The sequence below is a fragment of the Phaeodactylum tricornutum genome, chromosome 5 (assembly GCF_000150955.2).
Source record: "Phaeodactylum tricornutum CCAP 1055/1 chromosome 5, whole genome shotgun sequence".
Classification (NCBI taxonomy): Eukaryota; Bacillariophyta; class Bacillariophyceae; order Surirellales; family Neidiaceae; genus Phaeodactylum; species Phaeodactylum tricornutum.
Genome location: NC_011673.1, coordinates 680617 through 703748, shown reverse-complemented (window position 1 = coordinate 703748; position 23132 = coordinate 680617). Strand labels below are relative to the sequence as shown.

At 49.3% G+C, this 23132-nt stretch overlaps 9 protein-coding genes across 9 annotated transcripts; 4 read left to right on the top strand and 5 right to left on the bottom strand.

Annotated features, from left to right (window-relative positions):
* Window positions 1-103: 103 nt before the first annotated feature.
* Window positions 104-1690, bottom strand: PHATRDRAFT_51757 (cytochrome P450; the record flags this gene model as incomplete). Its single annotated transcript, XM_002178794.1, has 1 exon — window positions 104-1690. The coding sequence occupies one exon, from the start codon at window positions 1688-1690 to the stop codon at window positions 104-106; it is 1587 nt and encodes a 528-aa protein (XP_002178830.1).
* Window positions 1691-3384: 1694 nt separating this feature from the next.
* PHATRDRAFT_34489 (predicted protein) lies at window positions 3385-4227 on the top strand (the record flags this gene model as incomplete). Its single annotated transcript, XM_002179014.1, has 1 exon — window positions 3385-4227. The coding sequence occupies one exon, from the start codon at window positions 3385-3387 to the stop codon at window positions 4225-4227; it is 843 nt and encodes a 280-aa protein (XP_002179050.1).
* A 167-nt stretch (window positions 4228-4394) lies between these two features.
* PHATRDRAFT_34488 (predicted protein) lies at window positions 4395-6703 on the bottom strand (the record flags this gene model as incomplete). The annotated part of the gene is made up of 2 exons (XM_002178793.1): window positions 4395-5614; window positions 5686-6703. 2 exons carry the CDS (start codon window positions 6701-6703, stop codon window positions 4395-4397), a joined length of 2238 nt encoding a protein of 745 aa, XP_002178829.1.
* Window positions 6704-7180: 477 nt separating this feature from the next.
* On the bottom strand, window positions 7181-10005 carry PHATRDRAFT_44938 (predicted protein; the record flags this gene model as incomplete). Its single annotated transcript, XM_002178792.1, has 5 exons — window positions 7181-7750; window positions 7821-8781; window positions 9054-9222; window positions 9315-9615; window positions 9712-10005. The coding sequence occupies 5 exons, from the start codon at window positions 10003-10005 to the stop codon at window positions 7202-7204; spliced, it is 2274 nt and encodes a 757-aa protein (XP_002178828.1). The 3' UTR covers window positions 7181-7201.
* Window positions 10006-10910: 905 nt separating this feature from the next.
* Window positions 10911-11726, top strand: PHATRDRAFT_2808 (predicted protein; the record flags this gene model as incomplete). The annotated part of the gene is made up of 1 exon (XM_002179013.1): window positions 10911-11726. A coding segment is annotated over one exon (816 nt), but the record flags the coding sequence as incomplete, so codon positions are not given.
* A 460-nt stretch (window positions 11727-12186) lies between these two features.
* ELO5b (long chain acyl-coa elongase) lies at window positions 12187-13047 on the top strand (the record flags this gene model as incomplete). Its single annotated transcript, XM_002179012.1, has 1 exon — window positions 12187-13047. The coding sequence occupies one exon, from the start codon at window positions 12187-12189 to the stop codon at window positions 13045-13047; it is 861 nt and encodes a 286-aa protein (XP_002179048.1).
* A 100-nt stretch (window positions 13048-13147) lies between these two features.
* PHATRDRAFT_34484 (predicted protein) lies at window positions 13148-13675 on the bottom strand (the record flags this gene model as incomplete). The annotated part of the gene is made up of 1 exon (XM_002178791.1): window positions 13148-13675. The coding sequence occupies one exon, from the start codon at window positions 13673-13675 to the stop codon at window positions 13148-13150; it is 528 nt and encodes a 175-aa protein (XP_002178827.1).
* Window positions 13676-14269: 594 nt separating this feature from the next.
* On the top strand, window positions 14270-15725 carry PHATRDRAFT_44936 (predicted protein). The gene is made up of 3 exons (XM_002179011.1): window positions 14270-14580; window positions 14668-15320; window positions 15405-15725. Exons 1-3 carry the CDS (start codon window positions 14320-14322, stop codon window positions 15667-15669), a joined length of 1179 nt encoding a protein of 392 aa, XP_002179047.1. The 5' UTR covers window positions 14270-14319; the 3' UTR covers window positions 15670-15725.
* On the bottom strand, window positions 15712-22654 carry PHATRDRAFT_44935 (predicted protein; the record flags this gene model as incomplete). The annotated part of the gene is made up of 3 exons (XM_002178790.1): window positions 15712-16895; window positions 16973-22320; window positions 22407-22654. The coding sequence occupies 3 exons, from the start codon at window positions 22652-22654 to the stop codon at window positions 15928-15930; spliced, it is 6564 nt and encodes a 2187-aa protein (XP_002178826.1). The 3' UTR covers window positions 15712-15927.
* Between the last annotated feature and the right edge of the window lie 478 nt (window positions 22655-23132).

The window sequence follows — 23132 nt, the reverse complement described above, 5'->3', positions numbered from 1 at the left end:
CTCCCGGAGACGCGGTACAGTCTGCACAACTCACATAAAACTCACACTTATTGCAATGTACTCAGAGTGCATTTTCAACCGTGTCGTCCTACAATGCTTCGCTCTACTCGGTCGCCTTGACCCGTTTCTGAATAACAAAGCGGGTATCGGTCGGAAAGACCGTGGGGAAGTAGATGAAATCGTCCACACCGGGACGTTGATCCGCCACTCGCTCAAAGTCGTACTCTTGGGCGAGTACGGCCATAAACACGTTGAGGAGTGATTCCGCATACTTGCGTCCGGGACATTTGTGTTGTCCGGCTCCAAAGGTGACTGTCTTGACAAACTGAGCGTCGGCATCGTCGCGAAGAGGATTAAACTCCAAACTGCCGCCTCCGACCCGCGCCGAGTACGTGATGGAAGGAATCACAACGGTGCCCTTTTTCAAAGCGTGTCCGGCGAGCGTCACGTTGCGTTTGCAAATGTGCGGGATCATGGGGACGGGGGGTTTGTGGTGGAGCATCTGGTTGGCCACCTTGGCCACGTACACGAGAGAATCCGCAGCGTGTGCCTTGGCGTGGATGGGTCCGTCGCCGCATTCGGCATCGACTTCGTTCCGCATGGATTGCAGGACATTTCGGTGTCCGCCCAAGACGTCCAACGAGTAGGTCAACGCCGAGTTAGTCGCGTCTTGTGCGGCAAACAAAAAATCCAGAACGGTACGAGCAACGTCGTCGTCTTGGCAGCCGGGAACGTCCTGGGCGCTTACGTTCTGTTCCTTGGCAGCATTCTGAATGGCGAGACTCCAGAATTCTAGCAAACAACGTGGTTCATTGCCGGCCTGTACCCAGGCTCGGGCCTTGGGGATAACATCATGCACGGTTGCTTCGATGCGATTCTTGGCTTGAATGGCACGGCGGAGTCCTCCCAGATAGGGGAAGGGGAAGGACAGGAATCCCATGGTAAAGGTGACGATGTCTTGTTCGAGATGATGACGCAAGTCGTCGTTGAGGTAGGGACCCAAGAAGGCTTCTTGCGACGACGCGGCGGCCATGGTCCGAAAGGAGACGAGCGCGTCAATGTGCGCATCCTTCCCCGGCTGTTGGCATATTTCGACAAACTTGGCGAGGTATTGACGGACGACACGTTCTTGATGCATGGCGTAGAGGCCCAAGGCATTCTTGGAAAAGAGCGCCGGTGTGAGGATCGCCCGGATCGCCTTGTGCGGTTCGGAAGCGATGTAGATCAAGTTCTTTTCCCCAAACAACCACATGGCGTTGGGATGCGCATAGATCCCGTAATCCGCCTCTCCCGTCATGATTTCCCGACAGAGCGCGGGGTCGGTGACGAATACCATAAAGTTGCCGACGAGTTGATTGGCGCAGAGTCCGTCGACGCTCTGGAGCGCAATGTGCGCGAGTTCGGTCCAGAAGCGAACCGGACGCGCCAACATGGCGAGGATGGTCACGAGGGGAAGCGTGTACGGGACCCCCGCGAGTGTCCCGCGACTGTAGTAGTAGCGTGTGGCGTCGAGCGCCAGGAGACCCAGCACCACGTGCGCCAAGGTGCGGTGGGTGGCCGGAATCACGAACTCGTACACTCCGTACAGGGCCACGGCGGAAAGAATGTTGAGTTCCCAGTGGAAGGTGTTCCATTGGCGGAGAGGCACCGGAATGTCTTCTTTCGGGATACGCTGTTTCGACAACGACATTGTCGTAGTGGAAGCGGCAGTGGGGGTAGCGCCGTCGTCGTCCGGGACGACGGATTCGCTAGAGCCAGTGGGCGTTGGAGCACGAGGAGCCATTGCCAAGTTGCCAGCTGGGAGAGAGAGAGAAAGAGTGCAACGCAAGACCCCAAACGAAATAGACGGGTGCTGGTTTGTGTGTGTGATTACCGATAGCCCGTAACGAACAACTACAACAAATACTACTACTACAACAACGAATGCGACGGAGAAAGGATTCGCGTTGGGGCCTTGCGGGCGTAGGTGGTGTGGGTTGGGTACCAGTGCACGCCCCGTCGGAACCACAAGGAATTCCCCCCAAAGTACTTATAGATTCTCGAGTCGTCCCGGCGTGTACTTCTACAGTTCCTGCTATTTTCGCGTACTGGCGAATATTAGCTAGCTAGAGAGGCGCCAATGCGACATCGCGAACCCGGATGAAAGTGGGAAGATTCACCGGCGACGTGGGTGACAGAAAGAATCTACTAGCGCTCAGCATTCGTTCGTTCCGATTTTCTCGACTGGCTGACGGACGTACTTTCAAACCCTTGTTCGTAGGGCCGTTTGTTCGTGTTCTCTCAAACGTCACGGAACGGTAACTGTTCACAGTCAGTCTGATCCGTGATCAATCAAGTCGGGTGCTTTCCTGTCTGTCATCTCGACACGTTTCCACCAATCCGAATGATTCCAATGCGTGACGCAATCGATCGGGGACGAAGTACTGCGGTCGTGATGACGTGATATTCCCGTCTTCGAAGAATTTCGGTGACGAGTTCCGTGTCTACACAACAAATAGGTGTATCCCGTACCATCGTTGTATAGAACACGGCATCACCACATCGCATCGGGCTTACAACTCACAACTCACTCGGTTTGGCGAGAGATTGAAACAGTGTGGGAGACGACTGACGACTTGGACTACGGAGCCGAAAACCCACACAGACATCGGAACCAACAGCTGTCACTTGTTCGTGTCATCCCAAACCTCACCGAAAACGTCTCCGACAGAAACACACATACACATACACACACTTCCACCTCTATTGCACGACTATGGTATTGTCGAGACGACGTCCAGCGGGATCAGCAGTAGTAGTAGTAGAAGAGCACCACCAACACGACGCGGATGGCGATAAGCTACGAATTTTCAACGTCGACGGAGCAGTCCTACCTACGGCGCCGCTGGTGGAAGAAGACGCGTCGGTCGATTCGTCCGTCTCGCCACAACTGCAACAACAAGAGCAAGATTTGCTGCAACTCCAGCAGCATCGGGTAATCAACAAAACATGGTCGGCGGGCGGTCCGTTCGAACCACCTCCGGTAATCTCCAGGCACGTTATTCTCATCTCCGGCTTGGTCCTGTTCGGACTCGCGCTCCTTTGGCCACCCTTGATTCTTTTACTGGCCTATCTACTGTCCAAACTCGTACCGTTCAGCTTTCGCGTCAACGACGATGCCGCTACCAGACGACAGCTTTTTCAACGCTTTGGTCAACAAGAGGACTTGCCGGAACGATTCCGAAACGTGCCCGAAACCATTCGTTTGGAAGAATCGTACTGGGTCAACGCACGGTACGTCTACACGGCCAAGAGGACTCGGGGACTAGTGGACGCTATTGCCAATAATCGAGAGAAGCGTTGCTCGAATCCATCCACTCACCTTTTGTCTATGCATACAGGGGTATGGTCTTGGCAACCTCCATCATGATTCCGAAAAAGACAGCCATCCGATCCGTCGTGTGCTTTTGTCACGGTTACACGGACAATGTATCCTTTATGAAACGAGTGGAAAACATGCGCTTGGTGGAAGAAGGGATCGCCTTTTGTGCCATTGAATACGAAGGACACGGAAAATCGGATGGTGCCCTCGGCCTCATTACGGACTGGGAACGACTCATTGACGACGTCCAAGCGTATTTTCAAGAAACCACTCTCAAGCGTTTCCACAACATCCCGGCGTTCCTCATGGGCGAATCTATGGGCGGCGCCGTGGCTTATTCCGTCTACAACCGTATTCCGGACGTGTTCCGGGGTGTCGTTTTCATTTGTCCCATGTGCAAGATCAGCGACCACATGTTGCCTCCCGCGTGGGTCATTCGCTGCATTCAATGGTGTATCGGACCGACGGGGACCTCTTCGTGGCTAGGGTACTTGCCAATCTCTCCCTCTAGCTCTTTGCACGATGTATGTTACCGTGTACGAGAAAAGCGCGATTTAGTGTCGCGTTGCCCATCCGTCTTTGCCCGCAATCCACGCTTGGCCACGGCGCGAGAACTGATCGATGTGACGCAACGCATTTCCAACAGTCTCGGATCGTTTTCTGCCCCCTTTCTGGTACTTCATGGACAGGCCGATCTCGTCACGGACCCGGCCCTGTCCCAGGCGTTGTACGAAGAAGCCTGCTCCCAGGACAAAACGATTCGACTGTATGAAGGGATGTGGCACGCACTGACAACGGGGGAGACGGAAGAAAATACAAAAATTGTCTTTCGGGATTGCATCGAATGGATTTTGGCGCGATCCTAAAAGAGTAGGTGCGCTCCATTTTTGAGTATGCGAATACTGTTCGACTCATCGCGTTTTGGTGAATGCAAACTCTTAACGAAGTCTCTGGAAGTCAAAGTGATCAACACTGATAGATTTATATTACATACCATTCCAATTGACAACAGTTATAGTCCGTCGGCCGCAGCCTAAGGTTCTAGCTCGCCAGCTTTCAAGCTCCACTGAGTAGCATTCTGCATTTTGCCATTTTGAACAGCAGCATCCGCTGCCAGTTCGTAAAGTCTACAGGCGGCCGCCACCTCTCCGGTAGTCTCGTAGAGTGCCGCTAGCTCGGCCTGCAGTTCGTACTTTTGTAGCAAAAATTTATCGTCACCCTGTTCCGATCCGAAGGCTTCCTCGTCAGACAGCGGTCCACCAAGACTAGTTTGTGTCGTGGTGGGGGGAATCAAAAGCCGGACTTGTTCCTTCGCCAGCGTTTCTTCCGAACCATCGTCGTCGTACCGAACGGCAATATTCTGACCGTCATCCGATACGTGCAAGACATCTCCAGGGTAAAAAGTTCCTTCCAGACAATAATTGGCTTCTACTCGATCGCCTTCGTGGATGCGAACTATGGTTTTTTTCGCCCGCTTTTTGTGCTGTGATACTTTGTTTTGCTCGTCCTCGGCCGTTTCAATCAGAACAATGGTGTCTTTGAGAGTACGTATTAAGATATTGTCCGATGGTATCTCTTCTCCACGCACTTTTCGCTCATCGTGGAGAAGTTGGTACAAGAGACAACCAGCTGCTGCCTTGGGTGCATTAGGTAGCTGTGATGAAGTCATGGCTCGACGTAGCAGGTCTTTGGCTGCTTCAAAATCGATTGGAACAATGCTGTTGAGTAAGCCAGAGACAATCGTACCTAATCCAGCGTGGACCCTTGCCAAGGCTAGACAAGCGGGTGAATTCTGCAACGACGCCGCATACGAGAGGTGAAACAGAACAGAAAAAGCGTCATGCTCGGGTCGTCCCTCTATTGATTTGCCAACTATTTCTGGTATCGTCTCAGGAAAGCGACCCATTCCATGCAGCATTGCAAGTTGATAATGGACTTTGCCAAGATTTTCCACTGTACGATCGGTAGGAATTATAGGAGCTGACACTTTTCGTACGATCGTTGTCTTGCGAAACTCACACTCCTTCAATTGCCGCTTGTATTGGCGTTCACGAAGCTCTCCAGAGATGTGACGATGGAAATCGTGGTGCGTAAAAGCCAAGTCTTTACGAGCCCGATCTAAACAACTTTGCGTCTCAGTTACTTCCGATTTAGATCGTAGCAGATGGGCATTTGGAGGCACAGACATGCGCATGGAAGATCTCAGCGAATCACTGATTGCATCACGAGAAATGTTGGATCTTTTAAAAGTGTCTGCACAGAGCGATAAATCATTAGTGCCGTCATTTTTCTTTTGCCTGCGCCAGTTTGCTGTGGTTGGTTACCTTTTTCTTCAAACTGAAGGAGATCTCTCGGAGACTTCAGTGCGCGCGATCGTCGCATACGATTCAAATCAAGCAGTTGAAATCGATCTAGAGGGATCCCGTTTGATTCTAAAGACTGCTCATCGTCCGAGACTGTGATTTCGTCCTCCTCATACTTCGCCTGCACTCGCAATTCATTCTTCGAAAGAGGAAAAATTGGAATTCCAGCAGCATCTGAGATTGCATTATGCCGAAATGTCTTAAAAAATAATGCCATTCCTCTAGGGCCCAAATCTCCATCGCCAAAGCGATAATCAGAAGACAGAACTTGCGGGTCTGTGTACAAGTCGCCAACCCCTTGAATGTCCGCCACGAGTCTTGTACCTTCGCTGGCGTAGAAAGAATATGCACTAAAGACTTGTGGTGTCACTCGGTGCAGTTCTGTATCCACGAATCCAGCATTGGTATTGTGTTTCACAAAGCCAAGTCCGTACCAATCATTTCCTGCAATATACCTCTCTACCGCAAACCAAGGCTGCGCTTCCCTGTCAGGAAATTCTACGACGTAAGCTCGGATGAATAGGATTTTTGAAGGTGGGCCATTTTCGTTAAATTTCTTAGCCCAGTGTTGTGCTTCGTACTGGAGCATAACATCGTTTTGTACGGCTCTCTTAGCTTCATCAGAAGTGTCAATTTCGTCATCCTTGTGATAGGCTTTGGCGATGTAGTTCAAAGCGCGACTCCATCCATGCTTGTGGAAGCGATGATTGGTAGCAGACTCGGGGGGTGTCGCTCGTTTCTTCATGCGATAGCAATGCCGCATAGCACCGTGAGTAAAAGGCGTCCGCTCAATCTTTACAACCGACTCGTCCGTTGTCCACGTTTGCGTCTCAGGGTGATATAAGTGTCGGATTATGCGTTCGGCGGGGATTGCCGGGAGATTGTATTTGGCCCACGGATCTCCTTCGGCGGCGGCCTTCGCGGCCGCCTTTTGAAGCAATTCTATGACTCTCGGCTTCCCAACCCGTTTCTCTTTCATTCTTTTATATCAATATGAATGAAACAACGAAAAGGGAATTTAAAAGAAAAAAGGGGGTAAATAGGGGGGAGGGAAAAGTGGGGGTACACGGTCAAGGCGGTGAGTGAAATGCCAAGACCATGCATGGTTGTGTGTTGCGCAAGCGCAAGGGACACTACCGAGGTCACAAAGAATAGTTTAACAAGAGCCTTCCGAAGAAGGCATATCATTGTTAAATGATATAGAACAGTTACTACACAAGATCAAAGCCAATAAGGCGAAGAGAGATAAGCATTGAAGTAGGCTTGTTGTGAGCACACGAACCTCGGATGGCCTCAAAATAGATTAGGCGGGTTTTGCAAACTGCAAATCTCAAAAGACCCGGATTATGTAAAGCTGAAATTGAAGCTAAGCATCGTTCTATAACGGATTCGGAACACCCGATAAGCATATTACCCGAGAGAAATTTAGTAATTACTATGTCTAGCACAAATCAAAGGAATTTTGACACGCCATGCTTTATTTGTACAGCCAACTAAGGTCAAGTCCCAAGTAGAATTCAAATTTTTTTGCTTTCTCGTAAGCCGTCTTAGAAACCTTCTCTTGTTCAGCTGGGTCCTTGTAGAGATCAGCCAAAGATTGGTTTTTCGCGAGCATCCAAGCTTCTACAGCCTTCGAGGTTTTGAGGTTGTGCCTTTTTATTGCATTCGACGCAAACAGTGCGTCGCGAAGATTATCAATGTTCAAATGAGGGGGGCGACATTTTTGACTGGATTTGAACATCTCCGCATACTTCTCGGCAATCCGCTCAGCTCCTTCTGAAATTATTTTACGATCCGATCCTTTGGCGACCCCAGGCATGTCAACCAACTTGACTGGTTCGGCTTTGTTCACTTCGAGAAAAAGGTCCTGAGCATGTGTGTCCACATGATCAGGGTTCTGTGGATAAACTTCCACTAGAACTCGATCCAAGTCAAAGTCATCATGCGATGCACATTTTTCATGAAGGATAGTCATCATTCCCACACGGTGTTGCCCATCAATAATCGATAATTTCCCATTCAGGTCCTAAAGCGAAAATGCACAGAATTTAAGCCAGTTTCCCGTACAGAAGCTTATTTGGGTTTGTTTCCCTCACCTCGTGCAACCCTATTATTCCGGGCATCCCTAAATGCAGCGTTTTCATTTTGTCACTCGCCATAGCCTTAGCGCGATCGTGTCGATAAATTCGTTGCTTTTTCCAGACAGGAATCGTCGATAAAGCATGAGCGGATACCACATGAATTCGCTTGTGTCCAAAATCGGCAATCGCTGCGCCCAGAACCGGGTGAACGTTTATTTCGCTTTCCACGCTTTGTTCCACGACTTCACCTCGTGTAACCGGACCAGGAGCTGCTTCTACTTTCGACTTGTTGCTCCTTCGTTGTTTTTCTTCTTCGACCTGTGTCTGCCAGCGTTCAAACTCTATTCTTCGGCGTTGAATTTTAAACTCATTTTCCACTCGCTCTCTAGCAGCTTTTTCAGCTTCTTTCTCAATTGCTTCTTTCGTCTTGGACCATTTGTCTTCTTGTTTCTTGGCTTCTTGTGCACGAGCTGCAGCAACGGCTTCCGCAATGCTATGCTCCATGTCCATCCTGTCATCATTTGTTTTGCCGTCTTGTTTTTCCTGTTGAGGCGGAGTAAGTCGCGAGAAAAGCTGCTCTCGTTCTTGTACCGAAAGTGTAGCAGTGAGCGCGTTAGTGGCTTTGACCCGTAGCGAATGCATAAAATCGGACGCGCTGTCAAAGAGTGACGTCGAAGTTGTTTTCGGTCGTTGGGACGACAAAAAACGATGCGACATTGGCCAAAAAAGAGCCGCGCGGCTCACCGTTGGATGCTTGACGGCTCGTTCAACCAGCTGTGCAAGCATAGGCAAACCCATTACTATATCAGTGTCCACAGATACCCGCGTACACCGTGCAATTGGAAGCAAAGTGTCTAGCACTGATTGACGGAAGAGAAATGCCATTGGCGATGCGCGGTGCGGATTCACATCGAAGGCTGAGGCTTTACGACTTCGTGCGCGCGGGTCGAAAAAATGAGCGTCACTGACGGTGGGACTGTAAAAGCAACGTGCCCTACCCTATTTTCAACATCGCAAACGGAGTTCAAACAAAGACTATATTTTCACACAGTCAAAGAAAGGCGTACCCTAACGTAAAGGATCCCATTTCATTCGAACTATAGCTGTAAAGTTCTTATACTTAGTTTCTATTTTGATCGGCCTCTGTCGACAGTAAGATCGAGGTTTACTGTACCACAAAAGCGTCATTCACTACACATATTGAAACTATAACAGCCACTTGTTCCAGCCGGTCTTGTCGGAATCTACTTTGCTGGCGCTAGACTCTGTTTTCTATAAGCAATCTCCAGAACGTTGTCCACAGAAGCGTGGGAAGCAGTCGAAGGATCGTAATGCGCGAATAAAGTCTTGGCGCCGTCGAAAACAAAGGTTCCTCCCTGCAGAAAGGCCTGCTCATTTTTGGGGGGAATGAAGAACGCTGCGAATGTAATAATGGAATTTAAAAGTCAAAAAAGTCTGCATGCAAGAGAAGCAGGCAAGATTCTCGAAGTAATCATCGTACCCACATACCTTTAGACCATTTGCCGAGAATGTTCACCAAATCCTTCATTCCATCCTCTTTCGTTAAGCGTTCCACGAAGGCAAGGGGCGTATTAATGTTAAAAAAGGTACGGTCCACTCCGCGATTTAGACTGATGGCGTCGTACAGTGCGTTCACGGGATCGACAAACAAATAATCCTCGCCACTTGGAATTTCCAAGTGCTGAATCAGTTGACGGCCTTTCTCGGGTTTACCGATCGACACCATAACCAAGCGGACACCGCTTTGCTCTAACTCATCTATTCTTCGACTCCATTGAACGATGAGCTCCTGGCATAAGGGTCACCCGAGCGAACGCAAGCAAACGACTATGGACCTTTGGGAGTGCTCGGCGTTGGGGCTTCCGATCAAGTCGTCCATACGTACAGCTTCTCCATTCACGCGGAGAAAGGACTCGGCTCGAATCCGTTCCCGAATGTCCATCTCTTTGGCCAGCTGCGGTGGATCGCCGGAAAAAATAGTAGCATCGCCACTACCGCAGTCGTCCACTGACGACGAGTGCGAGGCCGTTGGGGGAATTGGGCGACTCACGACTGGACGAGCTGCCAGTGAGGAAGCAGAAAAGGGTAGGATAAAAGCGTCTACCTTCTCCAGAGTTGGTACATTCAAGAGAACAGCTAAAGCTAGAGCTTGGAAAAGGGCAGCTCTAACCCGCTTCATGGTTGCCGCTGCTTACAGTTAGAGAATAGACATGGGCAAGGATTGGCTACAATAAAACTGTTGTGAGAGCGCGTTTTACACGTGTGTTCAAGTCGCTTGCGCTTGCGCTTTCGCTTCTGTAAGAATACCAGCGCGGTGGAGAGAAGTATATGAGTCCCGTGGGATTTCGGTTCCTGCGAAAAACGTCATCAAATGTAAATGACACAAAAATCCCCAGATTGATAATACGAATCGTCCTCGGTCACAAGGCCTATGACGACAACCAGAACAATTTGTAACTCCACGTTGACTGTGAATGCAGGATTGTCGATTTCACAGTCAAAATCACTTGACTGTGAAGTGCTTTACTGTTGACACGCACAAACCGTTCGACAAAGAGATCTGCCAACGACACGATGACTGCAATAGGGTCTTTTCGGCATCTTCTTTTCCTCGTGCTCACAGCAGTGTGTCTTGCCAACAGTGCCTCAAAACATCCTTACGATGATATTGAACATGTAGAAGCCATTACTTCTATGGACGATTTCAAGGCCAAGGTTTGGTCGTCTCCGTCCGTGTGGTTGTTGCATTTTTATGATGGAACGCCGTCTCCCGACGAACACGGATCGATGCATTTTGTCGCCGACCTTCTCAACGGAATTTGCAAGGTAGGTGCTGTGGACGTATCGATCAACGGCGACATTGCTGATCTCTACAAGCTGCGAAAGGGTGGACTAGCAGTGATTGGGGACGACAACCTGAAACCCCTTGCCAAACACGAGGGCACTGACTGGACCCTCCAGCAGGCCATAGATTACGTCACGAAAAACTTTCTCCAAGTAATCCAAACCCGCGCCAATCGAATGACCCCAGGAGCAGGTACAGCCAATAAGAACAAGGATCGTCGTCGAGCTTCCAGCAATACAAGCGGCCCTAGCCCAGTTTTGCAGGTGACGGCAGCCTCGTTCGAAAAGGACGTCTTGCAGAGTCCTGGCGTGGTAGCTGTGGCGTTTACGGCTCCGTGGTGCGGACATTGCAAACGGCTAGAGCCAGTTTGGGACCAGGCAGCTCGTGAACTTGACGGACAAGGCGCTGTGCTAGCATGGGTGGACGCCACGGCAGAAACAAGCCTTGCGCAGCGATATCAGGTCACCGGCTATCCTACAATCAAAATATTTGCCAAAGCTGGTACGAAGTCGTACGAGGATGCGGAAGATCACCAAGGAGATCGGTCGGTAGAAGGCGTTGTAGATTTTCTGCGAATGAAGGTGGATCGCGCCGGGATCCCGCGCGAGATTCCGGAGATGGTCGATATGGCTACCCTGGAAAAGCACTGTGGTGGCCACAACCATATTTGTGTCATGGTTGCTCTGCCCCATATTCTTGAGAGCGGGGCGGAAGGTCGCAATAAGTATCGTGGTGTTCTGGCCAACGTTTCGAAATCCTTTCGCTCGTTTGGCTTTTTGTGGCTGGAAGGGTCATCACAGCCCTCCTTGGAAAGCGCACTAGAAATGACCTTTGGCTATCCCGCTGTTGTGGCTTTGAGCTTGGATCGCAAGGCCTACGCAGTCTTTCGGGGCTCGTTTTCTGAAAAAGGTATCAGTGGCTTCTTGAACAGCGTCGTCACTGGACGCCAAGCTACCGTCCCAATGACGTCTTTGCCAACTATTGAGACGGTTACCCCATGGGATGGACTTGACGGTGCTCCTGTAGAGGAGGAATTTGATTTGTCGGATCTTTTTGATGAAGGCGAATTGTAGAAACAGGAAGTGTAGAGTTTGGAATACTAATATGCAACACGGCTGGTGAATGAACGAGCAAAGGCTGAAAGAATGATCTTAAGTTTGTCACATTCAATTGAGAATGAATCGAAGTATTGCAAGCAAGGAAGTCTTCAAACAGCAAAATATCACTAGTTACCACCAAATGATCACGGGTAGTTTAATTCTGTCTTGTTCACATGAGCTTGCCGGTCTAGCTTTACAAACAGTGAGCCGGCACACCTGAACCCTGTCACTTTGGGGGTTATTCTTCGCAAAACACGTCCGTTATCCAATACGTATCGATCATATGCCTTGACTGCAAGCTGCCAGAGCCAATGCAGGCTTCGTTGGTTTCACAAAGGGATCCATTATCCAGCTTTAAGGTCTTCTTACTTCACAAACAGACCGTGCTTTCTACAATTTAAGTGCAGGAAATACAATGAAAGTTTCGCTACTCGAAAAGCTATGGACTGTTTGGAATCCATCGATTCTCGACAGCATCGACGGTAGGCCGATCTCTTCCAGCATTCGAGGCTTATTCACAGATTTTGAGTACGACCGTCTACCTACGAACCCTTACGTCGCTGCACTTCTTCGACCTGAGGTTGTCCTCGGGCTCATCGTGCTCTACCTCGTTTCCAAGTCTCCCCTACAATGGGCAATGAAAGTTACACGCTTTGACTCCACAAGTGGAGCCTTTCACACCTTCATTGCCCTGCACAATCTCGGATTGGCCGTCTTTTCGTGGATTTGCGCGTGGAATTCTTGGACAGCGGTCCTGTTACATGTACATCAGTTCGGGCTGTGGTCGACGTACTGCGATCCGGACGGTAGACTTTGGCAGAATGGCCTCGGCGTGTGGTCAACGATCTTTTACATTTCTAAATACTACGAGTTTCTCGATACCTGGGTGTTGGTACTCAAAGGCAAGGATGCGAGCTTTTTGCAAGTTTACCACCACGCCGGTATTGTCTTTTGTATGTGGGGTGCAGTAGCTAGTCAATCTGCTTGGCTCCTTTTTGTTGTGTTGTTGAACAGCGTCATTCACACGCTCATGTACCTGTACTTCTTTATCAAGACGATCAGCCCAACCACCGAGATCAAGATAGCCAAGTATTTGACTATGGCGCAAATTACGCAATTTATGGTCGGAATCACGTGCACCCTAGGTGTTTTGTATATGGGAGACTCTTGCGATTCGCAGAGCTCAAGGTTTGCCTTGGTTTGCTTGCACGTGTACGGATGGGGTTTGATTGCACTTTTTATGGCGTTCGCCAAGCGCAAATACAAGAAATCATAATACCTGAACCAACTCAATGCTATGTAAAGCTAGGAAAGAATTGTTTGCGCGGGCAGTATTCTAGATTACATGTACAGGAAAGAAATCGCCTTTACTGTGTTTACCTTCGTCGTGGCGGTCGTTTTCGCCGGCCGACCTGAATTTCTTGTCCGTCGGGCATGGACAAGGCTCCGGCAATAATTTTGAGCTTGGGCGCCAGTCCACCGTTTGACAGAAAAAAGTTGCGCCAGTGAAACGCCGCATCCGTTCGGCCACTTAGCCAACGGCGAAAGGCTGGAGTCCGCTTGCATTCTTCCACAATTTCGGCCGATATTCCAAGCTGTTGCTGACAAGCGGTCCGGAATTCAATTTCTTCGTCTTCGGTAATAGCCAAGGATTCGTCGAGAGGATTGTTCGTGACGTGAGCGTGCAAGACTTCGTAGGCAGTCGTAAGCTGCAGAAATTCGTCGTGTATGTTACTGTCCGAGTCGTTATCGTTGTCGTCCGCGCTGGCTTTCGTATCAGGATGGCACTTTTTCGCCGCGACAAAGTAGGCCCGTCTAAGGTCTGCTATAGTCAAACGAGCGATTTCGTGCTGTGACAATCCGAGCAGGCGCAGAGCTGACTGAGTTGAAACCCCCCGACGCATTGGCCACAGTAGAGAGGTCCCCGCTGATGGACGTACTCGGAGAGCAGGTAGTACACTGCGAACCAAAAAACCTCTCTCTCCGGCCGCTCGTAATTGTTGATTAACTATTCTCAGCATCGCAACGCTTCAGTAATTGTGCTTACTCACACGTTTGCTGCGAGAACCGTATTGTGAGAACGGACTGACTGTGAGCCAAAAAGTGCAACGGAGGACGATTGACTGTGAGTCACCTTTGGGGGGGGATCTTCATTGTCGTCGTTGCTTATGCGAAGTTGTCGTTTCGGGAGGGTCGACCAATCGAATCGACTGGGACTGACTGGGACTGTTTTCGTTGGCACTTTCCGGGTATCGTCTGTCGTCCGTAATTTTCCATACTTCTTCGACGGTCGAAGGCATCAACAATCTTAGCCGTATGTGATGGTGAAAACCAACGGTCCGACCGCCAACAGATTTCTGCGTCTTCCGCTCAGATCGTGATTCACCGATCGATGGTGACTCACCGAAACATCCGAATCAATGTGTGACAATGAACAAAAAGTGGGTTTGCTGGTACCTTCGAATAGTCACACGTTCCATTGCTTGACCGCCGCTCCATCATTTCCCCTCTACTCACAACCTTACCCATCTAGTCGTTCACGGTAAGCATGCGTATCTCTGGATCTTATCCATCGCATTCGTCAGCGATGCTGGTGTGGTTCGCCATGTTCGCAACCACTACGAGAATTAGTTGGTCGTTTCCTGCCGTGTCGTCATCGCCGCATCGGATACTTGACCGCTACGCATCCACGTTGGCTTTGTCTTCTTCCAGCGAAACAGCGAGTTTGGAACCCACTTACCAAGCTGTCTTTGACTTTGCCAAACCTACCACGGTCAACGGGTTTGATCGAATCGATGATGTCATCATGGTACGTTCAGGTGCATTGCGCTGTCTTGTAAGAATGCGAATTGTCGATTATTTAACGACAGACACAACGCTTTTCATTATTCACCAGGGCGGTGTTTCGACGTCGACCTTGCAATCTGCAACAGATGACGCCTATGCCAGATGGTTTGGCAACTGCCGCGTGGACGGCGGAGGATTTTGTGGTATTCGCACTTTGCCGTTCGTCGAGCCTCTTCGGGTAGCGAGTACCGACGCTAGTCCCAGCGACGGCGGCGGGTTTTATTTGGTAGCACGCTTGGCGAGCGACGACGAACCCCAGAGGCGGGTATGGAAAATGACGACGCGCGTCAAACCAGATCGCGGGGAACTACTGTACCAAGCACGGTATCACCTTGAACGCGCGTCGCCTGATGCGGAAGGGTGGTCACGTGTTCAAGTACCGTTTGATTCGTTCCAATTGGTGCGGGGACCACGAACTATTCCAGACGGACCACCCCTAAATGTCACGGGTGGAATATATCAGATCGGTATGACCTTGTCCAAGTTTGAACTAGGAGCGAATGTGTCGGAACTTGAGAACTTTCGTCCGGGTTTCTTTGAATTGCAAATCAAAGAAATTGGAGTTTATACTAAAAGAGAAGACAACCAACAGGACGGAGTTTCCAAGCCCAGAGTGTTGTCCAAGGACGAAGCCCAAAAGAAACGGCCGCTTTTTCTGAAGCTGGTGTTGCCCGTTTCCACAGCCTTTTTTACGGAGCAAAGGTACGTTACTAATTCACTTCAAATATGAATGTTGGTATGATGTGGAGGGGCTCAGATATGCTTTATTGTTTTGCATTTGCGTAGTCAACGCCGCAAGTCCGCCATGCGTCTTTTACGAGAGAAGCGGGGACTGTCTCGGGGGCGAGCGATTCTCTTTGGCCTGAAAAGTCGATCGAAAAGTTCAGGTATTATCGCAGCGATTGGCAAAATGTTCTGTATTCTGGTAGCCGACAGCTTCCGCACCGTAGCGAGAGCAGTGCTCCAAGTAGGATTCGTGTATCCCACCAGATTTGTACGGAGAATACTCGCGGTGGTGTCCGGGAAACCAACAAAACCGAAACTATCGTAGCACACTCACATATGAGCAAATGTAACGTACTGGACGTAAAGTCCCCTTACATCTTTACTATTTTAGCGAAACATTTGGGTTTAGATCGTTAAAAATATCAGTTCTGACTAATTCCGAATTTCTGATGACTCCGCAGGGGTACGACTGTGAGATTTTCTGCAAATCTCCCTTTGTAGGGTGAAGCGAAGCCTGTACACCTATTCATCTAGGACTGAGATCGCTATTATGCATTCAAGCTTGAGGTGCTGGCTGAGCCAGCTACGTTCCAATTACTCCTCTACCGGTGCTACATTGAGCATCCGTGCTCATTCTGCTTGTATCTTCCTGAAAAGGAAGGGACTGTGGTCTGATGATTGTTGTCAAGGGTTGGTCATCACATTTACAGGTACCGTCGGTGGCCCCAGGAGTCTCTGAAGTACCGGGAGTAAGTCGATGAAATCCGTTTGATATAGAGTTCTGGGTCGTTGTAGTCCAATCCAGGTCTTTGGTCACCGAAGTATCACTACCACCTGATCCGTTTTGGGACGGTTTACTCACAGTCAAGTGAGTTTGAGAAGGCAACGAATCCGCCAGCAGAGGTCCGTTGACTTTCTCCACCAAGGTACTCTTCAAACTCCGAAACTCCCCACCGGAGAATTGTGTTCTTGATGCCGAGCGTGTTAAATCTATCTTCTTTCTCTTTTCAGGTCTTAAAATACTCTCGGGTTGAACCTCCACATCTGCTATACCTCCAGCTTTCTTCGTTTTTTTCAATTGCTTCAAGTTTTCATTCACTGTCAATTCCATTTTCTCCTGCACTCTATCCACCAGCGACTTCATATCGTTAGCAGACCTCATTCCTGTATCGATCTGCTGGCATATTTCCGAGGGACGATCCCCGTGTGAGGGGATTAGCCGCTTATGTGGAACATCTCGTCTACGAACTTTCGGTTTTGCATTAAGTTTCTTGCCTTTCGCTTGTTTTGCGGGTGTTCTTCCCTTCGCCACATCCTGGCCAACTTCGCGCAAAGAAGAAACGTAGGAAACATCGACGGCGGCCTTTGCTGCACGTGGAGCAATCTTGGAGTGCAGAGAAGAAATACGGGGCGAGCCAAATTCGATCCATTCATCATACTTGGAATGCTTTTTCAGAAAATGAAACAAGATACGCTTTACTTTGCCGGAGAAATCCACTTTCACAACCCGACCAACTACATACTTCTCCTTTCGCAAAATATCAAAACGAGCTTAAATAGCAGAAACAGAGACAGTTAGTCACATTGGCAGGCCCCATAGTGGCGTAATGAAGCTCTCATATACCTACCACCAGCTGTGAAACTACTCTCTTCAATAGGCGAAAGCTCTGAATGCTTCTTTTTACGTATCGGTGAGCCTTCGACCTTGCCGTCTCTACCAACCATGGCATCCGCATTGTCCCAATCGTCTTCAGCTTTCGTACAAGAGTTAGCATTGGGGTTCCAGGCGTTGTCCTTACAATAGAACTTCTCCGGTAACAGGTCTACGTCAACATGCCATGGTACTTTTCTCCATTTCAAACAAACAGGATTTTCACATTGTACCCAGGTTGAAATGGCCTGAGCAGGCCGACCTTTGTCCACAGAAGACAACATAACGGCAGAAGCGCTCTTTGACTCAATCTTGTTATCAGAATTCAAATCCCCTAAGACGTCTAGGATACTGGATTCGTCTCCTGTGGCAAGAAAGTCAATGACAGGGGATCCAAAAAGCAAAAGTTGCGCGGACGAAGATCCAGGTCGGAGGAATGCTTTTTTGACGCTGTCAGGCCATGGATTTCCCCTTTGGTAGGGATCTTGTAGCCACTCGATCAGACGGGGGCGAATTTTTGTTTCATACGTAGTCCTCTTATCCGGTTTCACGTTTGACTTTTCAAGCATTTCGCTGGAAAAACATTCCGGAATCGATGGCAATACAACACAGCCAATCATGTCAGGCATCCCGGGCTTCAAGCCTATACCACCGTTGTACCATTGCAGAAGCTGGGACAGAACGTAGTCTTCATTGTATGTTACAGTAACTTCGGCAACAATATCATCAGGTGAGCAAAGCTTCGAAATTTTCTGCGTTCTGGAAGTAGCATCCTCAAAGGTTTTTACAGTGTGGATAGACGTAGCGACTCTCCCATCGTCCGAGCTGACGAAGGCGGTTTCTTTAAAGGCTACACCTCTTCGATCTATAATATTAGCATCGATTGCAGATCGCGGCACAGCATTGCCGAGTTCTCTTGCGTAGACCTCAATCGGAGTGGACTCCAATAATTTGTAGGAATTCATCTCAAAAAATGTTTTTGTACGGGCGTAGAACAGTAGCAAGTCAGCACAGGCATGCAACACAAAACGCTCGTTGTAATGCTCAAGCCAGCCACTATTTTCGAAAAGTCCTTTGGACTCAAATTGTTGCGTCTTACTCATTGACTTTGACTTGCATGAGTCGATCTTTGGAGGCTTTCTGTCGATTTCAAAGCTAGATTGGCGCTCCGCTTTTTGACCTCTTCGTTCAACTTCTGTGACTAAATACTCCATCGTTCTAGCAATAGCGGAGCTTGCATTCTCCTCAACAATGGGTTCTTCGTCCAAAGCTCTGCTCTGCTCCGTGCTTTCTTGATTGTTTTCTCTGCTTCCAGAGAAAAGTATTTTATCAAATTCTGGCAACTCTGACGTTGCCTGTGTAGCGTAATCTAGAACATGGTCTGGTGCCAACTTCGAGGCCGGAGTCACACAAATCTTGTTATTTCTAAATTCCTTGGCCATAATTCTCAATTCATCAAGTATGGTTTTCCGGAATTCCATCAAGGCTTCTGCCAGCTCTCGGCGCCCCTCTATGATTTGCGTGTTGTTCAAACACAGATCATCCAATTCGTAGGCACTGAAAGAGTCGAGGCGGCCGTATTTCGTTCGAACCAATATCAGCTTTTCCAGAAGCTCAGGTCTTGCGTATCGAGCGCTCTCAATACACTCAAATAAAGACGGCACGACACCATTCGTACCATTCCACAACCACCCGATGACCTTCAAGTCTGAGCACACTTTCAGTGGTGCATGGACAACATCCAATAAAGACTTGGCACTTGGTTCAACAGGATCGTTGCTAGCTTCTTCTAAAACGAGCTCTCTGTGTCGATCCAGAACTCTCCCTATTCGACTAAGCGCCTGAGTAAGTTGCTGAATGCGCTGCTCCATTGCAGAGACACCCTCTGAATCCGCGTCTGGGAACGAGACATCAGAAGCATGCAGCAGGTCGTTCATGTCTAAAGTTTTTGATTCAGTATTCTCAGTTTTCCCCGATGTTTTTAGACCTTTGGAAATACTTACAGTTTGAGACTTATGCCATACTTTTTTCCGCCTTTGGAAATCGGCTTCAGCAAGCTTCTTCCAATACTCCTTCTTCTCTTCCGTAAGGCCCTGCCAGTAGTTTGAGCCAACTTTCTTGATGGCATGATTGAGCTGCATCCCAGACACCGAGTCTGGGAATCCATCTTTCTTCAGCAAAGCTTTCAGTAGATCGACTTCGGAGCGACAAAAGTAAAAAAATGGGGGCTCAGGCTTTGTTGGCGCCTTCCCTGAACTCCTGGAAGCCGTTTCCAAAGTAGATTTTCGCTTTGCCGAAGAAACATGATCACAAATCAACGCGATTGGCAAGGCCCTGCGCTCGTATTCAATGTAGCGCAAGGTGTCAGCAACAAAAGTTCGTAACCAAACAGGGACAATATCCAAAGTATCCAAAACACCCTTTTGCCCCCCTTCCAATAAATTGCGGCGGTTTACACTGATCGCGCCGAAGGCCGCAGTCAGAAAGCCATGATTGTGCAATACCCGAGTGTCCTCGTCGGACATGACCTGCTTCATACTTCCTTTTACAAGGTTTGCAAAACGAGTTGCAATAGGGGCATTTCGATTCAAAACTAATTGGTAGCAATCTGCGGTTGCAAAATGTAAGAAAGAACCTCTGCATTTCCCGTATCCGCAGAGACAGACCGCAGATCGATACTCATTTAAAGACTCGGTGACAGCATTGTAATCAAATGTCAGCTCCTCCCCCATTTCTAGCTCTCTCAATGTTGTCATCGCAAGGGTGAGCTCGCCGTTAACAGCGGTAACTCGAACCTCGCATGTCGGCGCACAGCTATGGGACAAAGAAGATCCGTGACCTGCTTTCCTTGAAGCATCGACAAAGAGGAGACCGTAGCCGCGAGGGTCGATCTGGGGTCGCTCCAAGGCCATGTTATAAAAATCAGGCAGAGCTGGTTTTAGCGCTTTTCTACTTTGTGTGATCTCAATTGCGTCCATTTTTTCACCCCATCTCCAAGATGGATATACCTCTCCACGATAAAACGTTACAAGCGTGTTTGCGCCAACTTTGGAATTCAGTAAAACTGACCCATGGCCTTTTGGGTGTACTCGGAAAAAGTCAGGACCTAAAGCGGTGTAAGCTTTTCGCAAAAGATATGCTGCAGCGGTCAACCAGACTGGAGCAGCAACTTTAATTTTTTCACGCAGCGCCTTGCCAAGCGGAGAGTACGCCCACAGTTTCTCCGGAGTTTTGCGATCATTGATGTTCTCTTTCTCTCCATATTCCCCATCCTCCATCGATTCAAACGGCAATCCTTCAAGTATCCGAGCTGCATTTGATATTTTGTGCGCAAGATCAATAGGACAGGCATTAATCGCCGGTAGTAACCACTTTTCGATGAAGTGCAGCGCAGTCGCTGGGTCAAAATCCGTCTCAAGGCACGATGCAATGTTTCGCCTCGTGTAGCAATCCATTCCCCATACAGGTTGTTCGACTACTTCCGGAGACTTTTTTTCATCAAGACACACGCCATTTGCACGATGCTGATCGTTTGTCGGTTGTGTTGACGTCGGACAATGCCCACTGCTAGTCCCGGATGAGAACCAATTGGCACTCCGTAGTTCAGGCTGCTTCAAAACGCCTAAATCTGTCATGACTTTGTCTTGCACACCGATAAGCAGCGACTGCACTGATGCGTATACCTGAGCTCTAGTTACTCCGTCGTCTCCAGCCAAAGCCAAGGCAGCTTGTTTTTCCTCGTTTGCACTTTTCCTCTTTCGGTCAAGCGACTCTGTTTCGTCGACAACTGACTTCATCCAGGCTTCGCTCTGTCCAGTATCATCGTATCGATACGAAATTCCTACAAACCTGTCTGGAAGATTCGTCCGAAGCTCGTAGGTAGCAATGTGCTCGTCCAACTCGGATAGGCCTGCACATACCACGTCATGCGACAGTCGATCGTAGCATCTTTCCGGATATGGTGATTTCCTCCAGCTCTGCATCGCCGCTTCCTCGTTGAGGCTTTTCTCAAGAGCTAAGGAAAACTTGTATCGGAGATCGGCAATTTCCATTTCCCCCATTTGCCGAGAGCCTGTTCTCTCAAAAGCTTGGCAGACGGCGTCCTTTACTTTAGTCGCCGACGCCATCACTGAGCCTCGAGCTTCTGAGTCGTCTTCGCCTTCCCTCTCTATTGCGGCCCTACACATACTCAGCACATCCTCTTTGAAAAGATCCCAGTTAACCCCCTTAGGATGTACCACACGAGTATTGTTTCCACTCCTTTTCCTCTTGGGCGTCTTCTTCCCCATCGCTTTGTAGTATGGTCGAAGTAGAGCAACACGTTCCTCTGCTTCTTTCCGTTCGCGATCCAGAACGTATCGACCATTTGCCATCCGTCGTCTAACCATCTCCCAATTGTAAGGAGGATGTGACGGATAGATCGTTATGGGACCTGTGGGTTGGGGAGTAAGGCTTGAAGATGATTTGTTACATTCGGACACAGTCGCGTTGGACGACACTAAATTTTGTGACGTTGGTTTTTCAACAGTGACATCCCCCGATTTCGATGTCAGTGTTGCGTCTACTACAGTATTGGAATCTTTCCTTGAAGAAGTCTGAGCTGTACCGCACTCGTCTTGCATAGGTCGCATATTGTTCCATTTCGGCTCATTGACCGCTTCTTCCGCAGGAGCGTTCGCTGGATCGGGTACAGTGTCGTATTGCTCGTCATACTCCGCCGGGGCCGGATCCCAGAACCAACCGAACTGATCCACCTTTTCTAGCCGCGCCACGATGCGTTCAAACTCTCGCCGGTGTTTCTCATACAGCTCGAGAATATTCGTTGTCGGTTGCGGAGTTTGCGTTGCAGAAGTCTTCTGTTTCAGCTTCTTTTCGACAGTTTTTTTCGGAGCGGGAGCCGTCTTGCGTTTGGATCCTGCCGACTTAGATTTCTTTTTCGACGCAACCGTCTTTGGTAATATCGCTGGCTTTTCCTTCACCGAGCTTGCTTTTTTCGCCTTTGTCGGCAACACTTTCGTGGCTTTGCTCTTTGTAGGGGCTGCCTTTTTGACGACTTTTTGCATCAGCGCCGGGTTTGGATCAATAGTATCCGGTTGCTTGCGTTTCCGGCGTTGTCGAGAACCCAAGGGCCCCACCATCGACTCGTCCGTCATTCCCTCTTGAGTCGCTGTGGTGTAGAGCAGCACGTTTCTAGGCAACTTGGTCGACTTGCCTCCCAAGATCCATTCCACATCCACGGTTCCCTCATTTACCGTATCGTGACATACACTCACCCGACCAAGTTGGCCTTGGCGATCGCGGAAGCGCCTCTCGGAATGAATGCCACTAGAAATATAGTCCAGAAAGAGGAGATAAAATGAGACAAGAAATGTACATCAGTCCCAACCGGACCCGCTAACTCATTCACTTACGCTTCCGAAATGCGCACCAGATCGCCTCGTCGTAGCTTCTTGATTATTGGATCAAAGTTTTTCTGACCTGGCGAAGCAAATAGTGCCGAAGGAGTTTCCGACGGGCGATCGTCGAGAGCTCCTTCCGGCACGGTAGGCAAAGGTGAAGAAATCGACAGCGGTTCCTGGTCTTTGCCCACCGAAGACACCGGGGCTTCTCCAGCCAATGCTTCTTCCGCCATAACTTTTTGATCTTCTAGTGTTTGCATTTTCAGGGTGATAGTAGCGAACTGGCTTTGGCTGGCACAGCAATGCTCAATGTGTCCCGTGGGAAATAACTAGAGTCGGTGGGCTGTTTCACTCTAGGAAAAAGCAGAAGTAGACTCACACCAGACTTCCCCAATACGAACTAAGCAAAGACGAGGGGATTTATATTCAAGCTGCGTTGGGGACGATTGGAACCAGTATGAGGACTCTTATCGGCCTGAAGAGCGAGACGAGGCAGAGTCCCATGCATGAAATTCAGGAACACGACAACGCGGCGCCGATTGCCGGTAAAACCCCGATATGTCCACGAGTCCCCAAAAGTGTCACACACCTTGGCGGCGGCAGAGAAAAATGCCTCCAGTGATCAAGTCCGGCCATCAGAACCCTAATCCACCTATATATATATAGACTGTGTCGACCGTCGTGATTGCCGAAACCCTGCACTGGACAGAAAATTGATTCGGTTCACACGGGACTCGC

Excerpts from the sequence above, each read along its gene's own strand:
- PHATRDRAFT_44936 (XM_002179011.1), top strand. The coding sequence starts at position 14,320 with ATGCGTATCTCTGGATCTTATCCATCGCATTCGTCAGCGATGCTGGTG. Across the intron at positions 14,581-14,667 it reads GAATCGATGATGTCATCATG|GGCGGTGTTTCGACGTCGAC; the intron begins GTACGTTCAGGT and ends ATTATTCACCAG. Across the intron at positions 15,321-15,404 it reads GCCTTTTTTACGGAGCAAAG|TCAACGCCGCAAGTCCGCCA; the intron begins GTACGTTACTAA and ends GCATTTGCGTAG.